This window comes from Mercenaria mercenaria, chromosome 2, assembly GCF_021730395.1.
Source record: "Mercenaria mercenaria strain notata chromosome 2, MADL_Memer_1, whole genome shotgun sequence".
In the NCBI taxonomy this organism is placed as follows: Eukaryota; Metazoa; Mollusca; class Bivalvia; order Venerida; family Veneridae; genus Mercenaria; species Mercenaria mercenaria.
The window spans coordinates 35,582,989-35,610,949 of NC_069362.1; the positions used below are offsets into that span (position 1 = coordinate 35,582,989).

Consider the following 27,961-nt stretch of genomic DNA (forward strand, 5'->3'; position numbering starts at 1 on the left):
GATTAAAATTCTGACAAAGTTTCAAGAAGATATGGTCATAAATGTGGCATCTACAGTGTTAACAAGCTTTTCCTTTGATTTGACCTGGTGACCTAGTTTTTGCCCCCAGATAACCCAATTTTTAAGTCGTCCAAGATTTAATTGAGGGTAACATTCTGACTAAGTTTCATTAAGATCGGGCTTAAATTGTGACCTCCTGAGTGTTAACTAGCTTTTCCTTTGATTTGACCCGCTGACCTAGTTTTTAACCTCACATAACCTAGATTCGAACTTGACCTAAAGACCATCAATATTAACATTCTGACTAAGTTTTATGAAGATACAGTCATAAATGTGGCCTCTACAATGTTAACAAGCTTTTCCTTTGATTTGACCTGGTGACCTAGTTTTTGACCCCATCTGACCCAGATTTAAACTTGACCTATATATCATCAAGATTAACATTCTGACAAAGTTTCATTAAGATATGGTCATAAATGTGGCCTCTAGAGTGTTAACTAGTTTTTCCTTTGATTTGACCTGGTGACCTAGTTTTTGAACCTACATGACCCAGATTCAAACTGGACCTTGAGGACATTAAGATTAACATTTTGCCCCCAGATGACCAAATATCAAACTCGTCCAAGATTTCTATTGAGGGTAACATTCTAACCAAGTTTCATGAAGATTGGGCCAAAATTGTGACCGCTAGAGTGTTAACAGTCAAACTGTTGACGACGACGGACCGACGGACGACAACGGACGACGGACACAGGGCGATCACAAAAGCTCACCTTGAGCACTTCGTGCTCAGGTGAGCTAAAAAAAAACGTTGACGTTTGAAATGATCCGTTCATATAAAAATCGTCGAGTCTTTTACACTATTGATAGAGATACATGTTGCGGTACGACATGTCATCTTACAGTCCGACCATTAATGACTGCCCCTCGTAAAACGGGGATCGATAACTAGGACATCGCGGTATTGATAAATAAACTCCGGTAAACGATTGTCACGGACTATTTGCCCTGGGTAATTCATTTCACAGTGTGTACCCTTAGTGTCAGTATTCTTTGATCCGATCATTTATGGATTAAGAACAGGTATGTACATGTATATGTAGTTATATTTCTCTTTATCGCTGTTTATACTGTCTAAATATAAATGTTATAAACATCAGTGTATAAACATTTTTACCTTTAGTTTACAAATTCGCAAATTATCACGCTTTCTTAAGTGATATTAATGTTAAACGCTTCAGTTCCTCAGGGAATGATTTTCAAATACAGTCAAAAATATACAGGTCGTAAGGGAATAACAAACTGAAAAGTTATACTAGTATATTTGTTTTACAGATTTCTCACCAAAAACGTTCATATCCCTTATTGTAACCTCATAGCGATTTTTTAAATTACTAACAGAATCCATTGTCATATACTGAGCTGGTGATATTTAAGGAATTTTATATGCCTTTTACAGCCGTTGATAATGGGTCGTATCCGCTACGACCTATTTACCTGTCTACTATACAATATTTATATCATGCAATCTTAAAAGGTTGTAAGTGGAAGACATGTGTGGTGGCTGATTTGTGCCATTTAATTATGTCGTTCTGTCCAAGCGACACAACGACAAACGTCGTTATAGCATACTGCCGAACGCCGCCCCGCCAAACGTCGCCCGCCGAACGTCGTTATGGCGCCCCAACAACGCAGCCCCGTAAAACGTCGCCCCGCCGAACGTTGTTATGGCGCCCCGACAACGTCGCCCCGTCGAACGTCGCTCCGCCAAACGTCACCCTGTCGAATGTCGCCCCGCCGAACGTCGCCCCGTCAAATGTCGCCCCGACAAACGTCGCCACGCCGACCGTCGTCCTTTCGCCTTCCGTATTAATCAGATTTGTGATAAAAAGGAGTAAGACATTGGTAGTATGATATATAGTGAAATGTTATCAGAGGAAATTGCTCACTATTGCCCCCACCTCCGCCTCCCCCCAATCGTTTTTAATCCATCAGTGACACGATGTGTAAATTACAAGATTTTTTTTAAAACATAAAGATAGAATGAGGACAATGGCGCAAATCGGTCACAATAGGAAATAAAGAAGATTTCTCTAAAAGTGTACTCTACGAAAGTAACTGCTCACTAAGTTCTGACATGATCCTCGACCAACTCCCTCTGCAAAGAGTGACATTGACCTTTCGAATAGGGCCGACGTTCGGCGGGGCGGCGTTTATAGGGGCGACATTTGGCGAGGCGACGTTTGTCGGGGCGAAATTCGGCGAGGCGACGTTTGACGGGGCGACATTCGGCGTGGCGACGTTCGGCGGGCGCCATAACGATGTTTGTCGTTGTGTCGCTTCGACATAACGGAATTATGAAGTGGCACAAATCATAGATACAACCTTTTTCTTCAGTAGATTTTTATAACACTTAACAAAAACTAGGTCGTAAGTAAGAGATACGACCTTTTATTGCAAACTCAATTATACATTCCGTTATGTTTCATATCGGGTGCTTGACATCATTTGTGACGTCAGCTTAATACATGTCGTCACGTTCCTATAGCTATCCTGGGATAATGTCAGTGACTGTCTTATATTTAAGGAAAAATTAAGAAAAAGCCCTTATTATATTAATACATTAATGTTCTAAAACTTCAGTCATGGTTTAAGTGTATCCAGTATATGATGATTTACATATATATTCATGCTGAAACTTTAGTGGCAGTGATAGTTTATGTGTGTAGGGTGATTTTACAGATATATTTATACTGGTACTTTGATGCAAATCATAGCTTAAGTGTATAGTGTGATTTTGCAGATATATTTATACTGGTTCTTTGATGCAAATCATAGCTTAAGTGTATAGTGTGATTTTGCAGATATATTTATGTTGAAACTTTGTAGTCAATCATAGTTATAAGTGTACAGGGTGATTTTACAGATATATTAATGCTGAAACTTTAGTGTCAATCATGACGTGTACAGGATGAATTTACAGATATATTTATGCTGAAACGTTGGTGTCAATCATGATTTAAGTGTACAGGGTGATTTTACAGATGTATTTATGCTGAAACTTTGTTGTCAATCATGATTTAAGTGTACAGGGTGATTTTACAGATGTATTTATGCTGAAACTTTGTTGTCAATCATGATTTAAGTGTACAGGGTGATTTTACAGATGTATTTATGCTGAAACTTTGGTGTCAATCATGATTTAAGTGTACAGTGGGATTTTACAGATGTATTTATGCTGAAACTTTGTTGTCAATCATGGCATGTACAGGGTGATTTTACAGTTTTATTTATGCTGAAACTTTGGTGTCAATCATGACATGTACAGGGTGATTTTACAGATGTATTTATGCTGAAACTTTGGTGTCAATCATGATTTAAGTGTACAGGGTGATTTTACAGATGTATTTATGCTGAAACTTTGGTGTCAATCATGATTTAAGTTTACAGGGTGATTTTAGAGATGTATTTATGCTGAAACTTTGTTGTCAATCATGACATGTACAGGGTGATTTTACAGTTGTATTTATGCTGAAACTTTGGTGTCAGTCATGACGTGTACAGGGTGATTTTACAGATGTATTTATGCTGAAACTTTGGTATCAGTCATGGTTTAAGTGTATAGGGTGATTTTACATATGTATTTTTGCTAAAACATTGGTGTCAATCATGATTCAAATCTATAGGGTGATTTTACAGATGTATTTATGCTGAAATTTTGGTGTCAATCATGATTTAAGTCTATAGGATGATTTTACAGATGTATGTATGCTGAAACTTTGGTGTCAATCATAGTTTAAATGTATAGGGTTATTATGTCTCCCACCACACAGTGGTGTGGGAGACATATTGATGTACTCCAGTCTGTCTGTGTGTGTGTGTGTGTGTGTGTGTGTGTGTGTGTGTGTCACAAAGCTTGTCCGCACTCTAAGTCGAACATTTCTCATCCGATTTTCACCAAACTTGAACAAAATGTGTTTGACCATAAGACCTAGGCCAAGTTCGATAACTAGCCGAATCGGTCCAGGCGTCTTGGAGTTATGGCCCTTGAATTACCAAAAATCGGTCTTTTTACACTTGTCCGCACTCGAATTCGAATATTTCTCATCCAATCTTCACCAGACTTAAACCAAATGTGTTTGACCATGAGACCTCGGCCAAGTTCAATAACTAGCCAAATCGGTCCAGGCATTTTGGAGTTACGGCCCTTGAATTATAAAAAATGGCCTTTTTACTCATGTCCGCACTCTTAATCAAACATTTCTCATCCGATCTTCACCAAACTTGAACAAAATGTGTTTGACCATGAGACCTCGGCTAAGTTTGATAACTGGCCAAATCGGTCTAGGCATTTTGGAGTTACGGCCCTTGAATTATCGAAAAATCGGCCTTTTTACTCTTGTCCACTCTCTAAGTCGAACATTTCTCATCCGATCTTCACCAAACTTGAACAAAATGTGTTTGACCATGAGATCTCAGCCAAGTTCGATAACTAGCCAAATCAGTCCAGTCATTTTAGAGTTACGGCCCTTGAATTACCGAAAAAATCCGTCTGTTTACTCTTGTCCGCTCTCTAAGTCGAACATTTCTCATCCGATCTTCACCAAACTTGAACAAAATGTGTTTGGCCATAAGACCTTACCCAAGTTCGATAATTAGCCAGATCCGCCCAGGCTCTTTTGATTTATGGCCCTTGAATTACTGATTGGATCCACTCATCCAGACCATCTAATTGGATCCACTCGTCTAAAACATCTAGAGAAACTAACATTTTTCATAGGGGCAGTTGAGGGAGACATGCGCTTTTCTCAAAAGCATCTCTAGTTTAACAGATATTTTATGCTTAAACTTAATTTAAGTGTATAGGGTGATTTCGAAGATATATTTATGCTGAAACATGGTTTAAGTATACAGGGTGATGTAACAGATATATTTATGCTGAAACGTCTTTGGTGTCAATCATAGTTTTAATGTATAGGGTGATTTTACAAAAATATATTTATGCTGAAGCTTTGGGGTCAATCATGGTTCAAGTGTATAGGGTGATTTTACTACAGATATTTTATGTTAAAACTTTTTTGTCAATCATGGTTTAAGTGTACAGGTGTTCAAGTGTACAGGGTGATTTTACAGTTATATTTATGCTGAAACATTGGTGTCAGTCATGGTTAAAGTGTACAGGAAGAATTTACAGATATTTTTTCTGACTCTTGATGTCAACCATGGTTCAAAGTATATAGGGCGATTTTACAGATATATTCACGCGGAAACTTTTTTGTCAATCATAGTTTAAGTGTATAAGGTGATACTGCAGATATATTTATGCTGAAACTTTGGTGTCAATCATGGTGTAAGTGTATAGATTGATTTTACAGATATATTTATACTGGCATTTAAGTGTCAATCATGGTTCAAGTATATTGGAGATTTTGATATATATATATATTTATGCTGAAACTTTGGTGTTAAGTGTCAATCATGGTTCAAGTATATAGGGTGATTTTACAAATATATTTATGCTGAAACTTTGGTGTCAACCATGGTTTAAGTGTACAGAGTGATTGTACAGATAAATTTATGCTGACATTTAAGTGTCAATCATATATTATATAGGGTGATTTTACAAATTTATTAATGCTGAAACTTTGGTGCCAGTCATGGTTAAAGTCTGTATAGTTTAGGATGATTTTACAGATAGTTATCTCTTGCTGAAACATGGGTAACAGTTGTATTTCACATGTGTAGAGATACTAACTTTAATTTATGTTCTTGCCAATCATGGTTTGTGTCATTGAGCACATGTTTCAGCGTCGGTACTCGATGCCAGTGACGGTATTAACTAAAGTTGATTTACATATATTAACATACTCCCTATTCTATTCCATTGTAAATTATGACGTTCATTTTGTATAAAAAGCAAAAGGAAAGACGCCAAAGTTACGACAGCGCTGATTAATGATATCTGGCTGCTGTTTTGACGACGTCCGCGTACAGTCAAGGAGAATCTTCCTTAGATGACGTCGCGTTTGTTCCACCTGGTGAACATAATTGTGGGAAGCTATTTTTATCACATGTTTGACGTGGTGGGATTGAAATAAAGTCATTGCATAAATTTGGTATTACACTGGAGTAATAAAGGTTTGACGTTCACGTCGTTTTAAGTATTGGAGACGCTTGTCGGATTTACTTAGCCTATTATAGGTAAAGAGACAAGAAATGTTGATGTTTCCACAGTAAAAGCTAATATGAGATAAAAAGAATATTACATTTGTGTTTTTTTTTCCAAATAGAATTTATCAAACTCGTTGAATAAAATTAATAAAATGCTAGGCAGAGCCTCGCTTTTTTATTTTATTAAACTCGTTTCATAAATTCAGTATGAAAAGACCCTCATTTAATGTTAAATGCAACAAAATGTGTGCAATTTATGATATAACCTTGTTTACAAATTGACAGGAAATATAATTTAAGTATAAGAAATGAATAGGATCCGCAAATAAACATAAACCGCTGGCGCAATTCATGGATTTTCCGTATCTATTCTGTCGTTCATTTCGCATGAACTCCGAAAAAAAAATCATTTCTTAATTATGTCAGGAAATACATATTTGGAAAATGTCGTATCTGTATGACGAAACGTTACCTATTTTGCTGTATGCATGACTAACTTGAAGCCGATAAAAACAAACTTGATTATGCCTCTTTATCACTACACTTCAGCACACTTTATAATTCATAGATATTCATCAAAACAGTGATTGAAAAGTTTTCGTAATAAAGAAAATACACATTTATTCATGTTTATTCATAGTACATATTCTTGTTAGGGTAAAAATGAAATTACACGAATATCTTTGCCTTCAGATGTTCAAATTACATTTGAACAAATTTCGCATAGACAGACCGGATGTTTTCTATACCCGCTTTAGAAATGATAAAATCTTGAAATAAGAGAAGTGTGGTAAGGATTTTGACATTGGTTATTAGAATGCTTTGTCAAAAGAAACCGATGTTAGATCTATACATTCGGGATAAGTTTTGAAAGAAGGTAAATAATTATTCGATTCACCTTATTTATTTTGTCACTGTCTTTCACAGAGAAAGAAATGATAAGGATGGACGTGTGATATTTACAAAGTCAACTGACCTTCCTATTATGCATTATTGAAAGTGTAATCTTACGACCAACCGGCGCAGCGGTTGATGACTGATTGATTGATTGACGGACGGACGGACGGACCGACCGACCGACCGACCGGCGGGATCGATTAAGAAAGTTAAACACACGCTGTTCAAAAAATGAGAAATATAAAATTCCATTGACCGTAACACATGTTCAACTATTACCAATTTTAAAACTTTAATCCCGTTTTTCACAGAATGCCAAAAGTTTAATATTTTCTGGCTTTGCGGACATGTACTGCAGGTCATAGAGAAACGAACACATTACACTGGTGAAAACTCGACAATTTGGTTTATTGACAATCAATATAATATGACAATGAACAAGAGCTGTCCGTAAGACAGCCAAGCTCGACTATTCGAAATATTGTCACAGAAGCAGGAAATTATTACCCAAAATGTTAAATATCAAAAGAGTTTTAAGTTCGAAACGGGACATAATTTGACCAAAATGCATATCAGAGTTATGGGACTTGATGCTATCAACTAGTTTAATAACCCCGAAGAAACATGTTAAGTTTCAATTCCATATCTGCATTAGTTTTGGAGATAGTAACTTGCATGTAAAACTTTAACCAGAATTTTCTAAGTCCAAAAGGGGGCATAATTTGCTCAAAATACATGTTAAGAGTTATGGAACTTGACCCAGTGAGGTTGGTAACTGACCTAGAAAAAGAATAAATAAGTTTCAAAGCTATATGCCTTTTGGTAATAGCTGTATGTACTTGCACGCAAAACTTTAACCAGGATTTTCTAAGTCCAAAAGGGGGCATAATTTGCCCAAAATACATGTCAGAGTTATGGGACTTGATTCTATCAACTAGTTTTATAACCCCGAAGACACATGTGAAGTTTCAATTTAATATCTGCATTAGTTTTGGAGATAGTAACTTGCATGTAAAACTTTAACCAGGATTTTCTAAGTCCAAAAGGGGGCATAATTTGCTCAAAATACATGTCAGAGTTATGGGACTTGGCCCAGTGAGGTAGGTAATTGATCTAGAAAAAGAAAAAATAAGTTTCAAATCAATATGCCTTTTAGTAATAGCTGTATGTACTTGCACGCAAAACTTTAACCAGAATTTTCTAAGTCCAAAAGGGGGCATAATTTGGCCAAAATACATGTCAGAGTTATGGAACTTGACCCAGTGAGGTAGGTAATTGATCTAGAAAAAGAAAAAATAAGTTTCAAATCAATATGCCTTTTAGTAATAGCTGTATGTACTTGCACGCAAAACTTTAACCAAAATTTTCTAAGTACAAAAGGGGGCATAATTTGGCCAAAATGAAGGTCAGAGTTATGGGACTTGGTGCTATCAACTAGTTTTATAACCCCGAAGACACATGTGAAGTTTCAGTTCAATATCTGCATTAGTTTTGGAGATAGTAACTTGCATGTAAAACTTTAACCAGAATTTTCTAAGTCCAAAAGGGGGCATAATTTGCTCAAAATACATGTTAGAGTTATGGAACTTGACCCAGTGAGGTTGGTAATTGACCTAGAAAAAGAATAAATAAGTTTCAAAGCTATATGCCTTTAAATGATAGCTGTATGTACTTGCATGCAAAAACTTAACCAAGGTGTGACGCCGACGCCGACGCCGACGCCGACGCCAGGGTGAGTAGAATAGCTAGACTATTCTTCGAATACTCGAGCTAAAAAATGTCATACCAGTGAAAGTGACCATACCTCAATGTTTATATACAATATTAAAATCATTTTATCATAAACGTGCAATTATTTAGTATGTTTCACCTATTGCGTTAGCGTAAAGAATTTGAATGTTATGAATGTGAACAAACATCATCAAGATTGAAGTCATTTTTTGATTACGACATATTCTCCTCAATTCAGCTATGCAGGTAGACGGAAACTACATTCTTATTGTATATAGTTCATTTACAGTTCATTCCTTGGCGTAATACTCCATAATACACCTATTTACCATCGTGTACACTGTCACGTGAAAAATGATTTCGAAATATGTGGATTACGAAATACGAAACAAGATTTAAATGAAATGGACATAATCCCTATACAAACAAACATTCCTATTATGATCTATAAAATCAATGAATATTAGAACAGCAGTCTACGGGCACCAAAACTGTACATGTATTCAAAAACGTAGTAACACGGAGTACGGAGTCTCCGGTTTTATGTTTGAAGGCATTTTTCGCAGATATATATTTGTGTTAAAACAATGGAGCCAGTCACGTTCTAAGTCTATAGGTACTTTTTTCACCGTTGGTTTTATAAATATATCATTGTGTTGAAACCATGAAAAAAGTCGCGTTTTAAGTCTGTATGCACTTTTTCACCGTTGATTTTACAGATATATTTATGTTGAGGTACTTACTGCGGCATCAACACTGTATTAGTGTCCTAATGTTTTAGAATTTTGAAAATATTCGTTCCGACACCCGCATTTGAGAACAATAATAAGTTTCCTTTGTGTGTTTTGGATTAAACTGTTCTACGATCTATTCACAAAGAGATTATTATACAAGTCACAGGCACGAGTATCGGACCTGGGACAAAAATCTGACGAGACTGATAAAAAAAACATGTTTTCATCCTAAATGAGTCCAAAATGAAAAATTTGTAGTAAAATATGAGCCCCCTTCAAATGATACGATCTACTGAAGGCCGGAATCCAGAGATTCGAGCCTGCGAGTGTTGGTTTCACTTCCCAGGCCATTGTGAAATAAATTCTCCAGAAAATTACACAAACTTTCTCTCATTACTTCGCGTATGTATTTAGTTACAAAATGAGACCGACTGCAAGTCTCTAGCCCTTCCCGTTCTTGAAATATCTGTCAGGAAACGAGTGCCTCCCTGCTGTCCCATGTATAGATAAAAATGCTGCACAACAAAACGATATGAAAATATCGGGTGAGATATGGTTGTCAGCCAAGCACGGATCAAATTCACTAGCCATTGTCTATGCCTATGTTCTACTATTAGCAATCGTTAACGATCACAAAGAGAGAGTAAAGGTCAGGTTTAAAGTAAAAGGAAGTTGAATTAGAACTGATAGAAGGGTGGCAACTGCCAAGCAACTATTTCTAAGCTGGGACTAGCTGCTTGCAAAAACACAGGGAGACTGTTCCATAGACGTATATTTCTGGAAAAAATTGAGATTGCATGGTAAATTGTCTTTGAATACGGTATCAAATAGTTCAGGTTTCTAATTCTTCTAAGGTGACTATAAATATATGGTCAACAAAAACAAAGTGTTGTTGGATCTTATACAACATTGTAACTGCACTGACCTTCCGGTGTTGTTCTAGGGCTTTCTGGTTTAGTTCATTTAACATTTTGTAAACACTACTGGTGTAACTATAGTCATTATAAACATACCTTGCTGCTGATCTTTGAACTTGCTCTATTTTGAGGGTTAGATATTTTTGCCACGGATGCCATATGTTGGAACAGTACACTAACTGGGGTCAAACATAAATTTTGTATGCAACCTCTTTGACTCTTTTATTTGGGGTTTCGTTTGAGGAATCTTAGGGAATTGTTTGCTTTGGATGTTATGTTATTGGTATGATTTGTCCATGATAGGTCTTTGCTGATGGTTACACCTAGATATTTGGCAGAATCAGCCGATTTTAAATCGGTGTCATGCAGCTTATAGGAGAAGATTACGGGATTTCTTTTGCGACTGATTCTGAGGACTTCACACTTGTCTGGATTGAATTCCACAGAAGATGTGTGTAAACACTGATATATTTGTACAGAAACTTTGGCGTATGCGTGCAGTCACTTTTTCAGTGACAGTTTTACAGATATTTTTGTGTCAGTTACTGTTCATGTGTGTAGGCACTTGTTTCAAAGTTGAGTTTATGCACGTTGAAAATGTGGTGTTATTTGAGGATTTTGAATATTTGCACTTGTTTCAACAGTGAATTTGGAGTGAAACTTTAGTGCAATTGGATGCATTTTTTCTAGTGTCGAGTTTAATAAAATTACGATATTATACATAGATACTGCAGGTTCTACAGAAACCCAGAGGCAAAATCATACACACCTGGCATTCGTCATCATGTGATTATTGAGTTAATTAGATATATCTATGGAAGCCCTGGAGGGACAATTGATTTCCGTACTTCCCACTTATGACTTCTAATTTTTGCACTTCTCACTTCCAACTTCTTGACTTCCTACTTCCAACTTCCACACTTCTGACTTCTAACTTCCGCACTTCTCACTTCCAACTTCCTGACTTTCGACTTCTGATTTCCAACTTCCACACTTCTTACTTCCGACTTCTTGACTTCTTACTTCCTTCTTCTAACTTCCTGACTTCCGACTTCCAACTTCCGCACTTCTGACTTCCAACTTCCTGACTTCTTACTTTTGCACTTCCAACTTCCACACTACTTACTTCCAACTTCCTGACCTCTTACTTCCGACTTCCAACTTCCTCACTTCTGACTTCCAACTTCCTGACTTCTTACTTCCGACTTCCAACTTCCACACTTCTTACTTCCGACTTCTTACTTTCCTCTTCTAACTTCCGCACTTCTGACTTCTAACTTCCACACTTCTGACTTCTTACTTCCTGACTTCCAACTTCCGCACTTCTGACTTCCAACTTTCCCTCTTTGGATGTCGGAAGTAAGACTTGGAAGTTGGAAGTCGGAAGTAAGAAGTCAGGAAGTTGGAAGTAAGAAGTGCGAAGTTGGAAGTCGGAAGTAAGAAGTCAGGAAATTGGAAGTTGGAAGTCGGAAGTCAGGAAGTTAGAAGAAGGAAGTAAGAAGTCAAGAAGTCGGAAGTAAGAAGTGTGGAAGTTGGAAATCAGAAGTCGAAAGTAAGGAAGTTGGAAGTGAGAAGTGCGGAAGTTAGAAGTCAGAAGTGTGGAAGTTAGAAGTAGGAAGTAGGAAGTCAAGAAGTTGGAAGTGAGAAGTGCAAAAGTTAGAAGTCATAAGTGGGAAGTACGGAAATCAATTGTCCCTCCAGGGCTTCCATATATATCCGATATACTCCCGTTGTACATCTAATGCAGCGAAAAAATGAATGATTCATTTCATTTGACAGTTTTACAAACGAAGATTATAAATCAAATCTAGTCAAATCAAATCAATATTTATTTATTGTCCTAACAAACATATGCTATATATGTTTATATACTTATGTACCTTAGATGCTAACGTCTTCTTCGAATACACGTTGATAACTATCATACTAAAATTACTTAATTAAAACAATATTTATTTTTTTTATGAAACTAACTGTTGTAAGAACTGTATATAAATGGATGTGACCCTTTGATCTTGACGACGGAAAAGCTGAATCCTTATGTTGTAATAGCTTTTGTTCTTGTTACTCATTATTAATAAATGCCTGGTATTTTCATAGAATACGCATCATTATAACATGCTGACCTATAATATTTCTTCTACTAGGTGTGCTGAACACGTTTTGCAGGTGGAATCAAGAAAAGAACAATCATGACTTCTCCAGTATCAAATCAACCGCAGAAAAGTAAGTACAACAAAAATGTGTGCGAGCGTGCGTGCGTGCGTGTGTGTGTGTGTGTGTGTGTTCGGGTTTAACGTCTTTTTCAATATTTTTTAATTTTTCAGTCATTTAAACGACGGTGTCTAGTCTACTTGTAGCAGTGAGAACAATGCCCAACTTTATAGTGCTGCGTCACCGGAATATCACGCCGTAGACACGTGACATGATACCCCACCCAGTCACATTATACTGACACCGGGCTGACCAGACCTAGCAGTACCCTCTTAATGCTGAGCGCCTTGAGCGAGGAAGCTACTATAGTAGTTCCATTTTTACGTCTTCGGGATGACGCAGTCAGGGATTGAACCCACGACCTCCCGCACTATAGCGGACGCTCTACCACTAGGCTACTTGGGCGTTTACAGCAAAAAATGGTAGCAGTAGCATAAAGTGGCTAATGTACTAGCTTCTTACTGGTACGTCCAGGGTTCGCAGTGTCGCCGCTAAAGTAGGCAGGTTGGCTTAACAACATATTATAATGTCTCTATATAAAGTAATACTTTGCGCTGAAGAAATCGGTTTGATAGTTGTTTATTTTGTCGACATTATAATATATTACCAAATGTAAATTTGACCTGTATTGACATTGGTGCAAGTTATGGTTTAAGCTCTTTTGTAAATTTGTGCACCAGTGGAATGTCTTTAATATATATATCTGATTTGCTTTTGTTAAGTTCGATGTAAATAATGTATGTGAATTTTGAAAACTTATCAAATTATTTTACCACTTTACCATAAAGCTCCAATAATACAGCTAAGAAGAGAACTTGTTCGTTTTTCATTGTAAATTTAACTGTTAAAGACTCTATTCCAGGAAGAGTAATTAAAGTCACAGACTGGACGGATATTCCGGTTCCCTGTCCCGCCGTACGTCTAAGACATGCTAAGGGTAGGCAATGAACCCATCCAGCCGGCTTGCACGATGACTTTGGTATTGGACGTGAATTGGTATAAATTAAAATATATATTGTGATATATTGTTGTTGTTTGTAGTGGAGATGGGTCTGAATCCAGGGATGACCGGCCTGCCTCCAAGTCTCCAGTATCTGGCTGGACTGGATCAGATTATCATCAAGCAGAAGATCGAGGCTCTCGAAGGTTAGTTGTAGCTGGAAATGCCCTTTTCAAAGTTTCGCGCCAAAAATCAGATGTCCGCGAGAATATGAAAAAAGTAATAGAATTAATACGTGCATACCGATGTATTGAATGAATGGACGATTGTCTATAAGTGAATTACTTTGTTAAACAGTTCTGTAACTTTTGATGGTTTTTATCATAATCTGTATTTATCTATGATGAAAAGTAAATAAAAATATCTTCAAAAAAGTAGTTTTTCGCCATTATTTGCAACCGAAATTTTGGTGATTCATGATAATAAAATATTTATTTTTACAATCTGACTAAAGTACTTGATCTTCTAAACGAAGATCTGAGAACGGCCTATTTACATTCGTCTTCTGTATATTTTGGATTTCCATTATCCAATCAGACGACTTGTTCGATTGTCAAAGGATAAGAAAAATATGCGGTTATTCCAGGACTCGAACCCGGGACCCCTCGCTTACAAAGCAAGTGGCCTACCGACTGAGCTAACCGGCTATCTGATACATTACGACATAAGAATTGTAAATATCAAAAGTCAATGCTACATGTAGATTTGCAAGATGTTGTAAGCTAGGCTCTGATTGGCTAGCGAAAGAGCCGTCAGAACGAGGCAATGAATAGGTCGTTTTCAGATCCTATGCGTAGCGTAATAGGATATGTACTTTAGTCAGATTGTTTATTTTTATTACTAGGGTTGGTGTTAATTTTAGCAGTTTCAGATTATTTCTTTAAAAGAAACTGCATTTTAACTGTACTTGATCTTCTTTGATGAAAAATCGTTCAAAACAATAGCTCATCCACGACTATGTATTTCAGTACTGACCGGGTTTGAAACCAGAAACAGATATGCTGTACTGAACAACCAGGGTCAACAAATATTCTTTGTACAAGAAGGTAAGATATTCTTATCAAACTGATACTTTTCCATTGTTCTTTGATAAGCATGAATACCATTAGTTGTAAGACTTCTTACCGGGATAAAGATAGCGCTCTTCTTTTCATTTTGCACAAATGTGAGTGCATATCTATGTAAAACACCTTACATTAAATTTCATGCAATCAGTCAAGCAAAGCCTAACATTTTCAGTAAGGTATTGATAAGCATTTTCAGCAAACATTCATTTTCAGTTACTATTAGCTACATGTGAACATACTCTTATTTTTAATAGCTATATGTAATCATGTGTCCATTTTCAGCTATCTATATGTGTCCGTACGTTCTTTTCAGCTGTTTAAATGTGAGCAAACTAGTTCATTTAGCGCCATTTTATAAGCAAGTATATGCTTCTTATTTTCAGAGTCGAGTTTATGTGAGCGCTGTTTCTGTCCAATGAATCGAGGACTAACCTTGCATGTCACGGACAACAACTCGCAGGTGAGTAAGCCGATATTACATTTTAAGATAACGGTTGCTAAGTGCAAACAGTAATTGTGCAGTACCATGTGTAGTGCAGAAAATGAGATACCACGCATTGCAAATAAACCATAATTGATGTAAAATATTTTGGGGGAAATGTAACGGTCTGGAAATGAATACGTAATTAGTCATAACCAGCACTGGGTATTATCTACTACAGGAAGTGATGCAATTCAGTAGGGAGTTCAAATGGTGCACCGGATGTTGCTGGTGCGGTGAAGGATGCTGCAACATGGCCTTTGCTGTAGAGTCCCCTGTGGGCAGGCGTCTGGGTACTGTAAGGACTGGGTGAGTACTGAAAATACTTGAAACATAAAGCATCTGTAACACGGCCATTGTACTTTATCTTGAGGGACAGGGTGACTATGGCAGAGCGAGTGGTGCATACGTTTGAAACAAGAATGTTAATGATTACGACTGGTACATTCATGCTATTGCGAGCACTGTCAATGCAAGACGAACACTCTTTGTGCTTGAGGCATGTACACTTATAGTATCGCGCATTCTCAATGTAAGGCCAACACTACGTGAGCCTTGAGGCATGTACGCGCATGGCCTTGCGAGCACTGATAATGCAAGCCGTGCACTATGTGTGATTGAGAGATGTATATTTAAGGCACTGCGAACACTGCCAATGTAAGACAAGCACTACATGTGCTTGAGGCATGTACACTTACGACATTGTGAGCATTGCCATACAAGGCGAGCACTACATATGATCACTGCAAGCACAGCCAATGCAAGGCGACCACTACTTGTGATTGAGGCATGCACATTAAGGACATTGCGAGCATTGCAAATGCAAGGCGAGCACTACATGTGATTGAAGCATGTACATTTAGGGCATTGCGAGCATTACCACTGCAAGGCGAGCACTACCTATAATTGACACATGTACATTAAGGGCATTGCGAGCATTGTCAATGCAAAGGGAGCACTACATGTGATTCAGGCATGTACATTTGTACATTGCGAGTGATCTCAATGCAAGGTGAACACTACGTGTGAATTAGACATGTAAATATAGGACATTGCGAGCCCTGTCAATGCAAGTGGAGCACTACGTGTGATTTAAGCATGTAAATATAGGACATTGCCAGCGCGGTCAATGTAAGGCAAGCACTACGTGTGATTGAGGCATGTAAATATAGGACATTGCCAGCGCTGTCAATGTAAGGCAAGCACTACGTGCGATCGAGGCATGTAAATGAAGGACATCGCGAGCGCTGTCAATGCAAAGAGAGCACTTCGTGTGATTTAGACATGTAAATGTAGCACATTGCGCGTAATCTTAATGTAAGGCGAGCACTACATATGATTTAGGCATGTAAATGTATGACATTGCAAGCACTGTCTTGGCAAGGCGAGCATAATGTGTGATTGAAGCATATACATTTACAACATTGTGAGTACTATAAATGCAAGGCGAGCACTGCGTGTGATTTAGGCATGTACGTGTAGGACATTGCGAGCACTGTCAATGCAATGCGAGCACTACATGTGATAGGGACATGTACTTTTGGGACATTACTTGCACAGTAAATGCAAGGCGAGCACAACGTGTGATTAAGGCATGTACATTTAGGAAAATGCGTGTACTGTCAATGCAAGGCAAGCGCAACGTGTGAATAAGGCATGTACATTTAAGACATTGCGTGTACTCTCAATGCAAGGCAAACACTACGTGTGATTAAGGCATGTATATTCAGGACATTGCATGTACTGTTAATGCAAGGCGAGCGCCACGTGTGACTGAGGCATGTACATTGAGGATATTGCGAGCACTGTAAATGTAAGGCGAGCGCTACATGTGACTGAGACATGTACATTTAGGACATTGCATGTACTGTCAATGCAAGGCGAGCACTACGTGTGATTAAGGCATGTACATTTAGGAAAATGCGTGTACTGTCAATGCAAGGCAAGCACAACGTGTGATTAAGACATGTACATTTAGGACATTGCGTGTACTCTCAATGCAAGGCGAACACTACGTGTGATTATGGCATGTATATTCAGGACAATGCATGTACTGATATGCAAGGCGAGCGCCACGTGTGACTGAGGCATGTACATTAAGGATATTGCGAGCACTGTAAATGCAAGGCGAGCGCTACTTGTGACTGAGGCATGTACATTTAGGATATTGGGAGCACTGTAAATGCAAGGAGAGCACTACGTGTGACTGAGGCATGTACATTTAGGATATTGCATGCACTGTAAATGCAAGGCGAGCACTACGTGTGATTGAAGCATGTACATTGAGGACATTGCGTGCAATGTCAATGCAAGGCGAGTGCTACATGTGACTGAGGCATATACATTTAGGACATTGCAAGTATTGTAAATGAAAGGCGAGCACAACGTGTGATTGAGGCATGCACATTTAGGACATTGCATGTACTGTCAATGCAAGGCGAGCACTACGTATTATTGAGGCATGTACATTTAGGACATTGTATGTACTGTCAGTGCAAGGCGAGCACTACGTTTGATTAAGGCATGAACATTGAGGAAATTGCGTGTACTGTCACTGCAAGGCGAGCACTAAGCGTGATTAAGGCATGAACATTGAGGAAATTGCGTGTACTGTCAATGCAAGGCGAACACTAAGTGTGATTAAGGCATGTCCATTTAGGACATTGCATGTACTGTTAATGCAAGGCAACCACGACGTGTGATTGAGGCATATACATTAATGGTATTGCGAGCACTGTAAATGCAAGGCGAACGCTACGTGTGACTGAGGCATGTACATTTAGGACATTGCGAGCACTGTAAATGCAAGGCGAGCGCCACGTGTGACTGAGGCATGTACATTTAGGAATCGAGCACTGTAAATGCTAGGCGAGTACAACATGTGATTGAGACATGTACATTTAGGATATTGTGTGCACTGCAAACGCAAGGCGAGCACTATGTGTGATTGAGACATGTACATTTAGGACATTACATGTACTGTTAATTAAATGCGAGCAATGCTTGTGATTGAGGCATGTACATTTAAGACATTACATGCACTGTAAATGCAAGGCGAGCACTACGTGTGATTAAGGCATGTACATTTATGAAATTGAATGTACTGTCAATGCAAGGCGAGCACTACGTGTGATATAGGCATGTACATTTAGGAAATTGCATGAACTGTTAATGCAAGGCGAGCAACACGTGTGATTAAGGCATGTACTTTGAGCACATTGCGAGCACTGTAAATGCAAGGCGAGCGCTACGTGTGACTGAGGCATGTACATTTAGGAAATTGCGTCAGTGCAATGCGAACACAATGTGTGATTAATTCATGTACATTGAGGACGTTGCGAGCAATGTCAATGCAAGGTGAGCACTACGTGTGATTGAGGCATGTACATTTAGGACATTGCATGTAGTGCCATTGCAAGGGGAGCACTACGTGTGATTGAAGCATGTACATTAAGGACATTGCGAGCACTGTCATTGCAAGGCGGGCACTACGTGTGATTGAGGCATGTACTTTTTGGACATTGCGAGCACTGTCAATGCAAGGCGAGCACTACGTGTGATTGATGCATGTTCCAATTAGGACATTGCGTGTACTGTCAATGCAAGACGAGCACTACGTGTGATTGAAACATGTACATTTAGGACATTGTGAGCACTGTCAATGCAAGGCAAGTACTACGAGTGAGTGAAGCATGTACATTTAGGACATTGCGAGCACTGTCATTGCAAGGCGAGCATTACGTGTGATTGAAGCATGTACATTTAGGACGTTGCGAGCACTGGCAATGCAAGACGAGTACTACGTGTGATTGAAGCATGTTCCATTTAGGACATTGCGTGTACTGAAACTGAAACTGAAACTGGTTTATTTGCTTAATGGCGTTTTACAATACAAGTTGAAATAAAATATTAAATATAAATTATTTTAAATAAGATTAATTAAAACGAATCAAAATAGCAACTATTAATTTAAAGTCAATGATAATACTGTCAATGCAAGGCGTACATTACGTGTGATTGAAACATGTACATTTAGGGCATTGCGTATACTGTCAATGCAAGGCGAGCACTACGTGTGACTGAGGTATGTTCATTTAGGGCATTGCATGTACTGTTAATGCAAGGCGAGCAACACGTGTGATTAAGGCATGTACTTTGAGCACATTGCGAGCACTGTAAATGCAAGGCGAGCGCTACGTGTGACTGAGGCATGTACATTTAGGAAATTGCGTCAGTGCAATGCGAACACAATGTGTGATTAATTCATGTACATTGAGGACGTTGCTCGCAATGTCAATGCAAGGTGAGCACTACGTGTGATTGAGGCATGTACATTTAGGACATTGCATGTAGTGCCATTGCAAGGGGGAGCACTACGTGTGATTGAAAGGTGTACATTTAGGACATTGCGAGCACTGTCATTGCAAGGCGAGCACTACGTGTGATTGAAGCATGTACATTTAGGACATTGCGAGCACTGTCATTGCAAGGCGAGCACTACGTGTGATTGAGGCATGTACATTTTGGACATTGCGAGCACTGTCAATGCAAGGCGAGCACTACGTGTGATTGAAGCATGTTCCATTTAGGACATTGCGTGTACTGTCAATGCAAGACGAGCACTACGTGTGATTGAAGCATGTACATTTAGGACATTGTGAGCACTGTCAATGCAAGGCAAGTACTACGTGTGAGTGAAGCATGTACATTTAGGACATTGCGAGCACTGTCATTGCAAGGCGAGCATTACGTGTGATTGAAGCATGTACATTTAGGACGTTGCGAGCACTGGCAATGCAAGACGAGTACTACGTGTGATTGAAGCATGTTCCATTTAGGACATTGCGTGTACTGTCAATGCAAGGCGAACATTACGTGTGATTGAAACATGTACATTTAGGGCATTGCGTATACTGTCAATGCAAGGCGAGCACTATGTGTGACTGAGGTATGTTCATTTAGGGCATTGCATGTACTGTAAATGCAAGGCGAGCACTACGTGTGATTGAGACATGTACATTTAGGATATTGCGTGTACTGTCAATGCAAGGCGAGCACTATGTGTTATTGAGGCATGTACATTTAGGACATTGCGTGTACTGTAAATGCAAGGCGAGCACTACGTGTGACTGAGGTATGTTCATTTAGGGCATTGCATGTACTGTAAATGCAAGGCGAGCACTACGTGTGATTGAGACATGTACATTTAGGATATTGCGTGTACTGTCAATGCAAGGCGAGCACTATGTGTTATTGAGGCATGTACATTTAGGACATTGCGTGTACTGTAAATGCAAGGCGAGCACTACGTGTGATTGAGGTATGTTCATTTAGGGCATTGCATGTACTGTCAATGCAAGGCGAGCACTACGTGTGATTGAGGCATGTTCATTTAGGACATTGCATGTACTGTCAATGCAAGGCGAGCACTACGTGTGTTTGAGATATGTACATTTTGTAGAGTATACCGACAGGGTTAGTATTGTTAATGATTCAGTCAACTTCCACTAGGACTGGACATATGTACCAAATTATTCGGACATGTTTCTTAATTACTTAATTACATGTGGAGTTGTAATATGCCATTTATATTTTCAGTGACTCTAAATGCAAGGCCCATATGAGGATTTATGACGCCTCCGACAAACACATGTTTACACTCTGGGGTCCGTGCTGTCCGTGTCAGTGTGTTTGTGGATGCACGGACGATATCGACTTCCCTGTAAGAACTATTTTTGCTTTGTGAAACTGTCATAAACGGTAACATCATCAAATGAGCCGTGCCATGGGAAAACCAACATAGTGGGTGTGCGACCAGCATGGATCCAGACCAGCCTGCGCATCCGCGCAGTCTGGTCAGGATCCATGCTGTTCGCTAACAGTTTCTCCAATTCCAATAGGCTTTAAAAGCGAACAGCATGGAGCCTGACCAGACTGCGCGGATGCGCAGGCTGGTCTGGATCCATGCTGGTCGCACACCCACTATGTTGGTTTTCCCATGGCACGGCTCAAATAAACCACATACTGGAGACTTTGATATTGAAGTGGAGCATTTCTTGATATCGATGTACCTTAACGATGTATCATAACGAAGTCATTGAGAATATGATTATACAAAAATGTTTGTGTAAAAAAGTAGGTCTCCAAAATGCATATATTGTAGAGGCGGATCTGTGAAACTGTTTACAACCATTCATTATTAAATTTCTTAACTGAAGAGGACAAGGCGGCCAGGTGGCACACTAATTAATTGTCGGCTCTTGAGAACCCAATTCTGGCATGAAAGTACATTTATGGCGTTTACATGCATTTTGTAGCACTGCAGATTACGGATCGAAGTATTACTAACTTATTTCAGATAACGGACCCATCATTACAAACACGTGTGGGCAATGTTGCCAAGCAGTGGAGAGGATGTTGTGTGGACACGTTCACGGATGCGGACCAATTCTGTTTGACCTGTGAGTGTCAATTAGTACCTGTTTAATATTTTGTCATCTAAACCATTAAACAAATTTTCAAATGAAGGATATGCACACTGTCTCTATATTTTCATTGTCTCCATGTGGTCCAGTTAAATTGAGAGAAAGAAAATATAGCTTCTCTTGTCTGTCAAATAAAATGATTAAATCGTCACTACTGATTTGTGAGACATGATAATGAAGATTTGAGTATATATACACATATTGAATCAATGTGTAGTATCGTTCTGTGGCATGCATATAAAGCAGTACTGAAACCGTTAACGTAATTGATCTGGTGTTTGTGACCATCGTTATTTCATTCACCTCTCTGTCCTGCAGATATATAAGGGCGACAGTATGATATCATTCGCATCATATCACCGTGTTTTCGCATCGTTTTATCGCGCCATCGCATCGTATACCTTCGCATACTCTTCGCATCGTATTATCAAACTATCGCCCTTTCCAATCTAAAGTTTCTTATATAATTCTGCTTAGAAGTCTGCAATTGTCTATCAGTAATTATTATCTATGCTAATATAAAGATTAGTAAAAGACGGTGTTTTCTTTTTTTCGTTTGACAATATACAATATCGTAATATTTCAAAACTTTATATATAATTAATAGTGGCAACTTCATGCATACGCATACCATGCATAATATTTTCTTTACCATCGTTTCCCTATACATGTATAAAATAATATGAATTTATTTTATAGTTCCTGCAGATATGACAGTGGACTGTAAAGCGTTGTTACTGGGCGCAGTGTTCTTGACGGTAAGTTACTTCTTCTCTTCTTACCAGCACACGCACTATTCGTATAGCCTTTCATCGTCACAATAGTTATTAGTATGTATTGCATAAGTAAAAGTAAGTGTTTTCAATGAAATCGGAAAGAATCATTGCTGCCAGAAGGCTTCTCCAAAATTACCAGAGCCGACAATGAATAATCAAACACACATTTGGAGGGACACTATCTTAGGTTTATGAGCGACTTACTGCATTAGGTTCTGTTTTCATTAAGTGTACACGTTAAAAAGGGCCAACATTCCCTTCAATATACTATAGTATAAGACCGATAGCAAACTTATTTAGGATTTTTATCCAGAATTGTACAGTACATAGGTTCACGTTGAAACGTTCAAAAATTCAAAAACTGTTAGTTCGTTCATACGAAAAATATTTTTTTCGGAAATAGCGGTATGTTAGATAATCCTTTACTACTCAGAATCTATGCAAGTTTTTTAAAATACTAAAAAACTGTTGTTTTTAATGGTTTGATAACTACATTGCGAATATTATAACGGATTTTAGCATCACTTTATTCTCAATCTTCAGGAATTCTACGTGTTTGAGCAACAGAAAAACAACAACAATAGTGGCGGCTACTGATTGCTATGGAAATGATAAACAGATGTTTCATTGCCTATTCCTTAGATTGTAACGCAGCAACTGGTTGTGGTCAAAGAATATTGCATCGCCTATTATGATTTTTAGCTAGAATATAACATCACATTGAAAATATTTGACAGTATACTGTGTCTTTTTATATAGACTTTATTTATTATCTGATATTATTACAGTACTGCTGATATATTAAAAATGTATGTACATATCTTTTTATAGAAATAAATAACTCTCTTCTATGAGTGCTCTCCTATGTTCGTGCTCACGTTCTTACGCTTCCCGAATGGAAAGCATATAGTCGCCGCTTCGTCTGTCCGTCTGTCCGTTCGGCATTTCTTGTCCGGGATATTTCTCAGCAACCACTGCTTGGAATTTAGCGAAACTTCATAGGAAGCATGACTATCAAAAGGAGATGCGCATATTGTCTTCCGGTCGGATGATTTTTTCACAGAGTTATTGCCCTTTGATTATTCAACAGTAGTATACTATAGTACAATTCTTGTCCGAAATCTTTCTCAGCAACCACTGGTTGGAATTTAGCCATACTTCATAGAAAGCTTTACTATTAAGAGGAGATGCGCATATTATCTTTGTGTTCCGGTCGGATGATTTTTGTGCCCACACTATGTGTGGTTGGGGCATATAGATTTGGTCTTGTCCGTGCGTCCGTCCGTCCGAAAAAAGATTGTGACGCGCCTAGCTCAAATAGTATTTGATATAAATTGATAAAACCTTGCATTAGTCTTTAACATGATATGAACGTGTGCATCTTCTTTTTTTCGTCTGGCTCCGCCCCCTATTTCCAGAGTTATGGCCCCTGAAATAGTCAAAATGCACATTTTCACCTTGTGACGCGCCTAGCTCGATACTGGTATTTCATATAAATTGATGAAATCTTGCACAAGTCTTTATCATGATGTGACCTTACACAGATAGCCAAAATAGTGGATTGTTTGTTTGTGATGCGCATAACTCAAAAAGTATATGGCCTAGAATAATGACTCCTTTATATATAAAATGTTTTTGAGGCTAAACCACCTTACGAATGCAAACATTTGAATTATTGCCCCTTATTTGTGACAAATGTACCAGTCGGGGCACACCCTGTATCCTACAGACATATTCTATTTCACCCAGTTATTGCCCTTTTATTATTCAACAATAGTATACCATAGTACAATTCTTGTCGGGTGTATTTCTCAGTAACCACTGATTGGAATTTAATGAAAATTCATAGGAAGCTTGATTATCAAGAAGAGATAAGCATATTGTCTTCGTCTTCTGGTCGGATGATTTTTTATCGAGTTATTGCCCTTCCATTATTCAACAATTCTTGTCCGGAGTATTCCTCAGCAACCACTGGTTGGAATTTAGCCATACTACATAGGTAGCTTTACTATCAAGCGGAGATGCGCATATTTTCTTTATGTTCCGGTCGGATGATTTTTAACAGAGTTATTGCCCTTTGATTATTCAGCAATGATATACAATGTACTAGATCTATATTCAACATTCTTTATTCAGCAATGATATACAATGTACTATATTCAACATTCTAACATGGCTCGATTTGATTTCCAGTTAAACAAAGAAGAAAATCAAGCTCTATATATTCTGCGATAAACAACGGTTGACGCGCGGACCGGTAAGAGAGCATTATGACGTCAATTATGACGTCATATTGCCGCATGACGTTCGATACATTACTCCTCGCGTAAACGAAATCCATATTCAACAGTATATATAATAGTGCAATTCTTGTCCAGAGTATTTCTCAGCAACCACTGGTTGGAATTAAGCGAAACGCCATAGGAAGCTTCACTATTAAGAGGAGATGCGCATACTTTTTTCATGTTCCGGTTAGATGATTTTTTACCCGGCTATTGTCTTTTGATTATTCAACAATGGTATACTATTGTCCCGAGAATTTCTCAGCAACCACTGTTTAAAATTTAGCCATACCTCATAGGAAGGTTCATCTTCAAGAGGAGATGCGCATATTATCTTTGTGTTTCGGCCGGTTGATTTTATACCGAATTACTTCCCTTTGATTATTCATTCTAACACTTAATTTACCGTGTATTGCCTTGTCTTGGCAAAATGACCTACTTCTGGCTTTTCCACCTAAAAAAGGATTCCAAATTAGTAAATTCGAACGTGTAAGAATGGAAATAGATTTTAGTTTTGCGTGCTTTGTTGGCAAATAAAACACGTTTTTTCATTCAGATGCGCCGTAATTAATCACTCAGGCCTTCGGCCTTCGTGATTAATTACGACGCATCTGGACTCAAAACCGTGTTTTACTTGCCAATCTACCTTTGTGATTAGATTACTACGAATCTGAACGAAAAACCGTGTTTTATTTGCCAACAAAGCACGCAAAACTAAAATTTATTTTCCAAACAGTAGTACATGTATATTGTAGTACAATTCTTGTCCGGAGTATTTCTTAGCAACCACTGGTTGGAATTTAGCCATACTTCATAGTAAGCTTTACTATCAAGAGGAGATACGCATATTGTCTTCTTGTTTCAGTTAGATGATTTTTCACTGATTTATTGCCCTTTGATAATTCAACATTAGTAAACTATAGTACCATCATAGTCAGGAGTATTTTTCAGCAACTACTGCCTGGAATTCAGCAAAAATTCACAGGATGCTTCACTCTCAAGAGGGGGCGTGCATGTTTTCTTCATTATCCGTAGGAATGAGTGCAAATTTCGGTTTTACCGATATTTCTTGTATTTCAAATAGTCTGAAATACTACCACGTGGAATTATATCAGGGATGCCAATCCACGTGACTTAGATACCGTACACATGGAGAAAACGTGGCGAAAGTGTTACCTGAATCGAGACGTTTTCATATCCAAATGTCACGTGAGTTGGCCACCTTGTTATATTAGTATAATTGCATATTTAAGTAACATGTTGGTCTTATAACAGTAATGGCATGATAATCTAACGTGTCTGTGCACATAAACAATTAAAGTGACCTTTTGATATCATATTTTGAGACAAAAACTAAACCGTCTGTATAGAGTTATTATTATACTAAACTTACGGCTGAATCGTTTATATGATTACGAATTAGATTAAAATAAACTACTTTTTGTTTCCAACTACCCGACCGACCTTTTTTCCGTTGGCCTTGGACATTTCTATTTCGTATAATGTGTATTTTTATGCAAATCTCAACTACATGCACATAACAAATTGTTTAGATCCACAAAAATCACTGACTCTTATACACGTCTACTCTCATATTTAGCAAAAAAGTAAGCAGTCAGGATGTACTATCATAGATTTTCGTATAAAATTTTATCCCATTGACAGAAAACTTTCGGCATAAGCTGGGTAATACAGTTCCTGCCGCCACATTAATGGTTACCAGTACTACCGTTTATACGTTAAAATTGGCCTGCTAAACACGATCAAAGATGCTGTTCGTAAGGCAGTCACACGGGCTGCCAAAGTCTGTCTCTACCAGTATAGACACAGAGTGGTCTGATCAAAGGGACAGACCAAGAGAACGCCCCCAGAACAGAGAGCTCTTTTTGCTTCTGCCATGCCTAATTCTTTTTAACAGACAGATTTGTTCTGTGAGGTGTCTGGTTTATAGCACCGATACACTAGAAGAACCTTTTCCTATGAAGAAACGGCCTCTTAGATCGGTGGGAGACACTTCAGAGCATCTCAGAAATTTCCAGTTTCTGTACCGGGATGAGCTGTTTGTTTGAAAAATATCCACAGAAGAATATAGCGAATAATTTTATTTTATAAGTGACATAATCACATAGGTGCCGTTAGTATATAGTTATACGTGCACGATATATTGCGACGCATAACTACATCAAAATGACGGCGTTAATTTTCGTATTTTTACATTTTGAGGTTTCACTCAAACCTGCACGTTAGTAAGTGAACTCAAACCAAGAATAGATATTAAATGAAGCCAGAAAAAAAGATAATATCCAACAGGAAACAGGAAAAGCAAAAATGCAGCTTCCCCAAACCGCACGCGGACGTGCACACGACAAAACGTGAGCACATGCACATACACAAAGCAAACACAGGAGGACAAAACAGGAACACAATGGGACACCGCCTTAGAACGGTCAATGGCAAAAACAACACTGGAGAGAGCTTTAACCGGTTTATGGTGCACCTTGTTTTAATACATCTAAACAATATGAAGAGGATATACGTCTGCCGAATGATTTCATGAAGACGTTACCGGAGTTGAAATATTTAAATATGTCAAAACACGGTCATGCTTTATTTTGATTGTTTTATGTGAACAATAGATGAAATTGTGAAGCATTATTTCAAGGCGCATGTATGACGCCAAATATAGTAAATTGGCGTGACGTCAACGTGTAACCGTCCTGTTGTATCAGCTCGATTCTGAAACGTCTTTTATTTAAGAAATAATAAATCTATTCCTATATTTTATCAGTTAATAAGATATGGGCAGGAGTTTGGATGCGAATAATTAAATCACTCGTGCTACGCACTCGTGATTTAATTATTACGCATCCAAACGACTGCCCATGTTTTATTAATTGATAAAATTATTGGAACATATTTATTATTTCGATTCTAACAACGCAACTACTTCACATTTTACAGTACTACATTTTCAGCGTAATACTTCGTATAAGTTAGATAATACATAAAAGTGTGTTACCGGCTGGTATCATCATGCGCGGGGGAATCTCAGGGAACGTAATTTGGGTAGCAAACGAGCCTCGTAGAGGCGAGTTTGCTATCAAATTACGTTCCCTGAGATTCTCCCAAGCATGATGATACTCGCCGGTAACACACGCGTATGTTTTGTCTAACTGATTTATTGCATGATTAAAAACAGGTAAACT

The 27,961-nt window shown here is 38.2% G+C and overlaps 1 protein-coding gene across 2 annotated transcripts; it reads left to right on the forward strand.

Annotated features, from left to right (window-relative positions):
• Nucleotides 1–925: 925 nt before the first annotated feature.
• LOC123563705 (phospholipid scramblase 1-like) lies at nt 926–23,327 on the forward strand. 2 transcript variants are annotated; one of them, XM_045356665.2, is made up of 10 exons: nt 926–1,083; nt 12,598–12,676; nt 13,706–13,810; nt 14,633–14,710; nt 15,115–15,191; nt 15,394–15,521; nt 20,811–20,934; nt 21,571–21,673; nt 22,397–22,455; nt 23,017–23,327. In XM_045356665.2, exons 2-10 carry the CDS (start codon nt 12,643–12,645, stop codon nt 23,068–23,070), a joined length of 762 nt encoding a protein of 253 aa, XP_045212600.1. In that variant the 5' UTR covers nt 926–1,083; nt 12,598–12,642; the 3' UTR covers nt 23,071–23,327. The 2 variants fall into 2 exon arrangements, with proteins under 2 accessions (XP_045212600.1, XP_045212601.1); XM_045356666.2 differs by lacking the exon at nt 926–1,083 and adding an exon at nt 7,026–7,048.
• The last annotated feature ends 4,634 nt before the right edge of the window (nt 23,328–27,961 follow it).

Bases quoted from the DNA above. Each gene is read 5' to 3' on its own strand.
- LOC123563705 (XM_045356665.2), top strand. From the start codon at position 12,643: ATGACTTCTCCAGTATCAAATCAACCGCAGAAAA. The intron at 13,811-14,632 runs GTTAGTTGTAGC...TATGTATTTCAG, and splicing joins GAAGATCGAGGCTCTCGAAG to TACTGACCGGGTTTGAAACC. The intron at 21,674-22,396 runs GTGAGTGTCAAT...TTTATTTTATAG, and splicing joins GGACCAATTCTGTTTGACCT to TTCCTGCAGATATGACAGTG.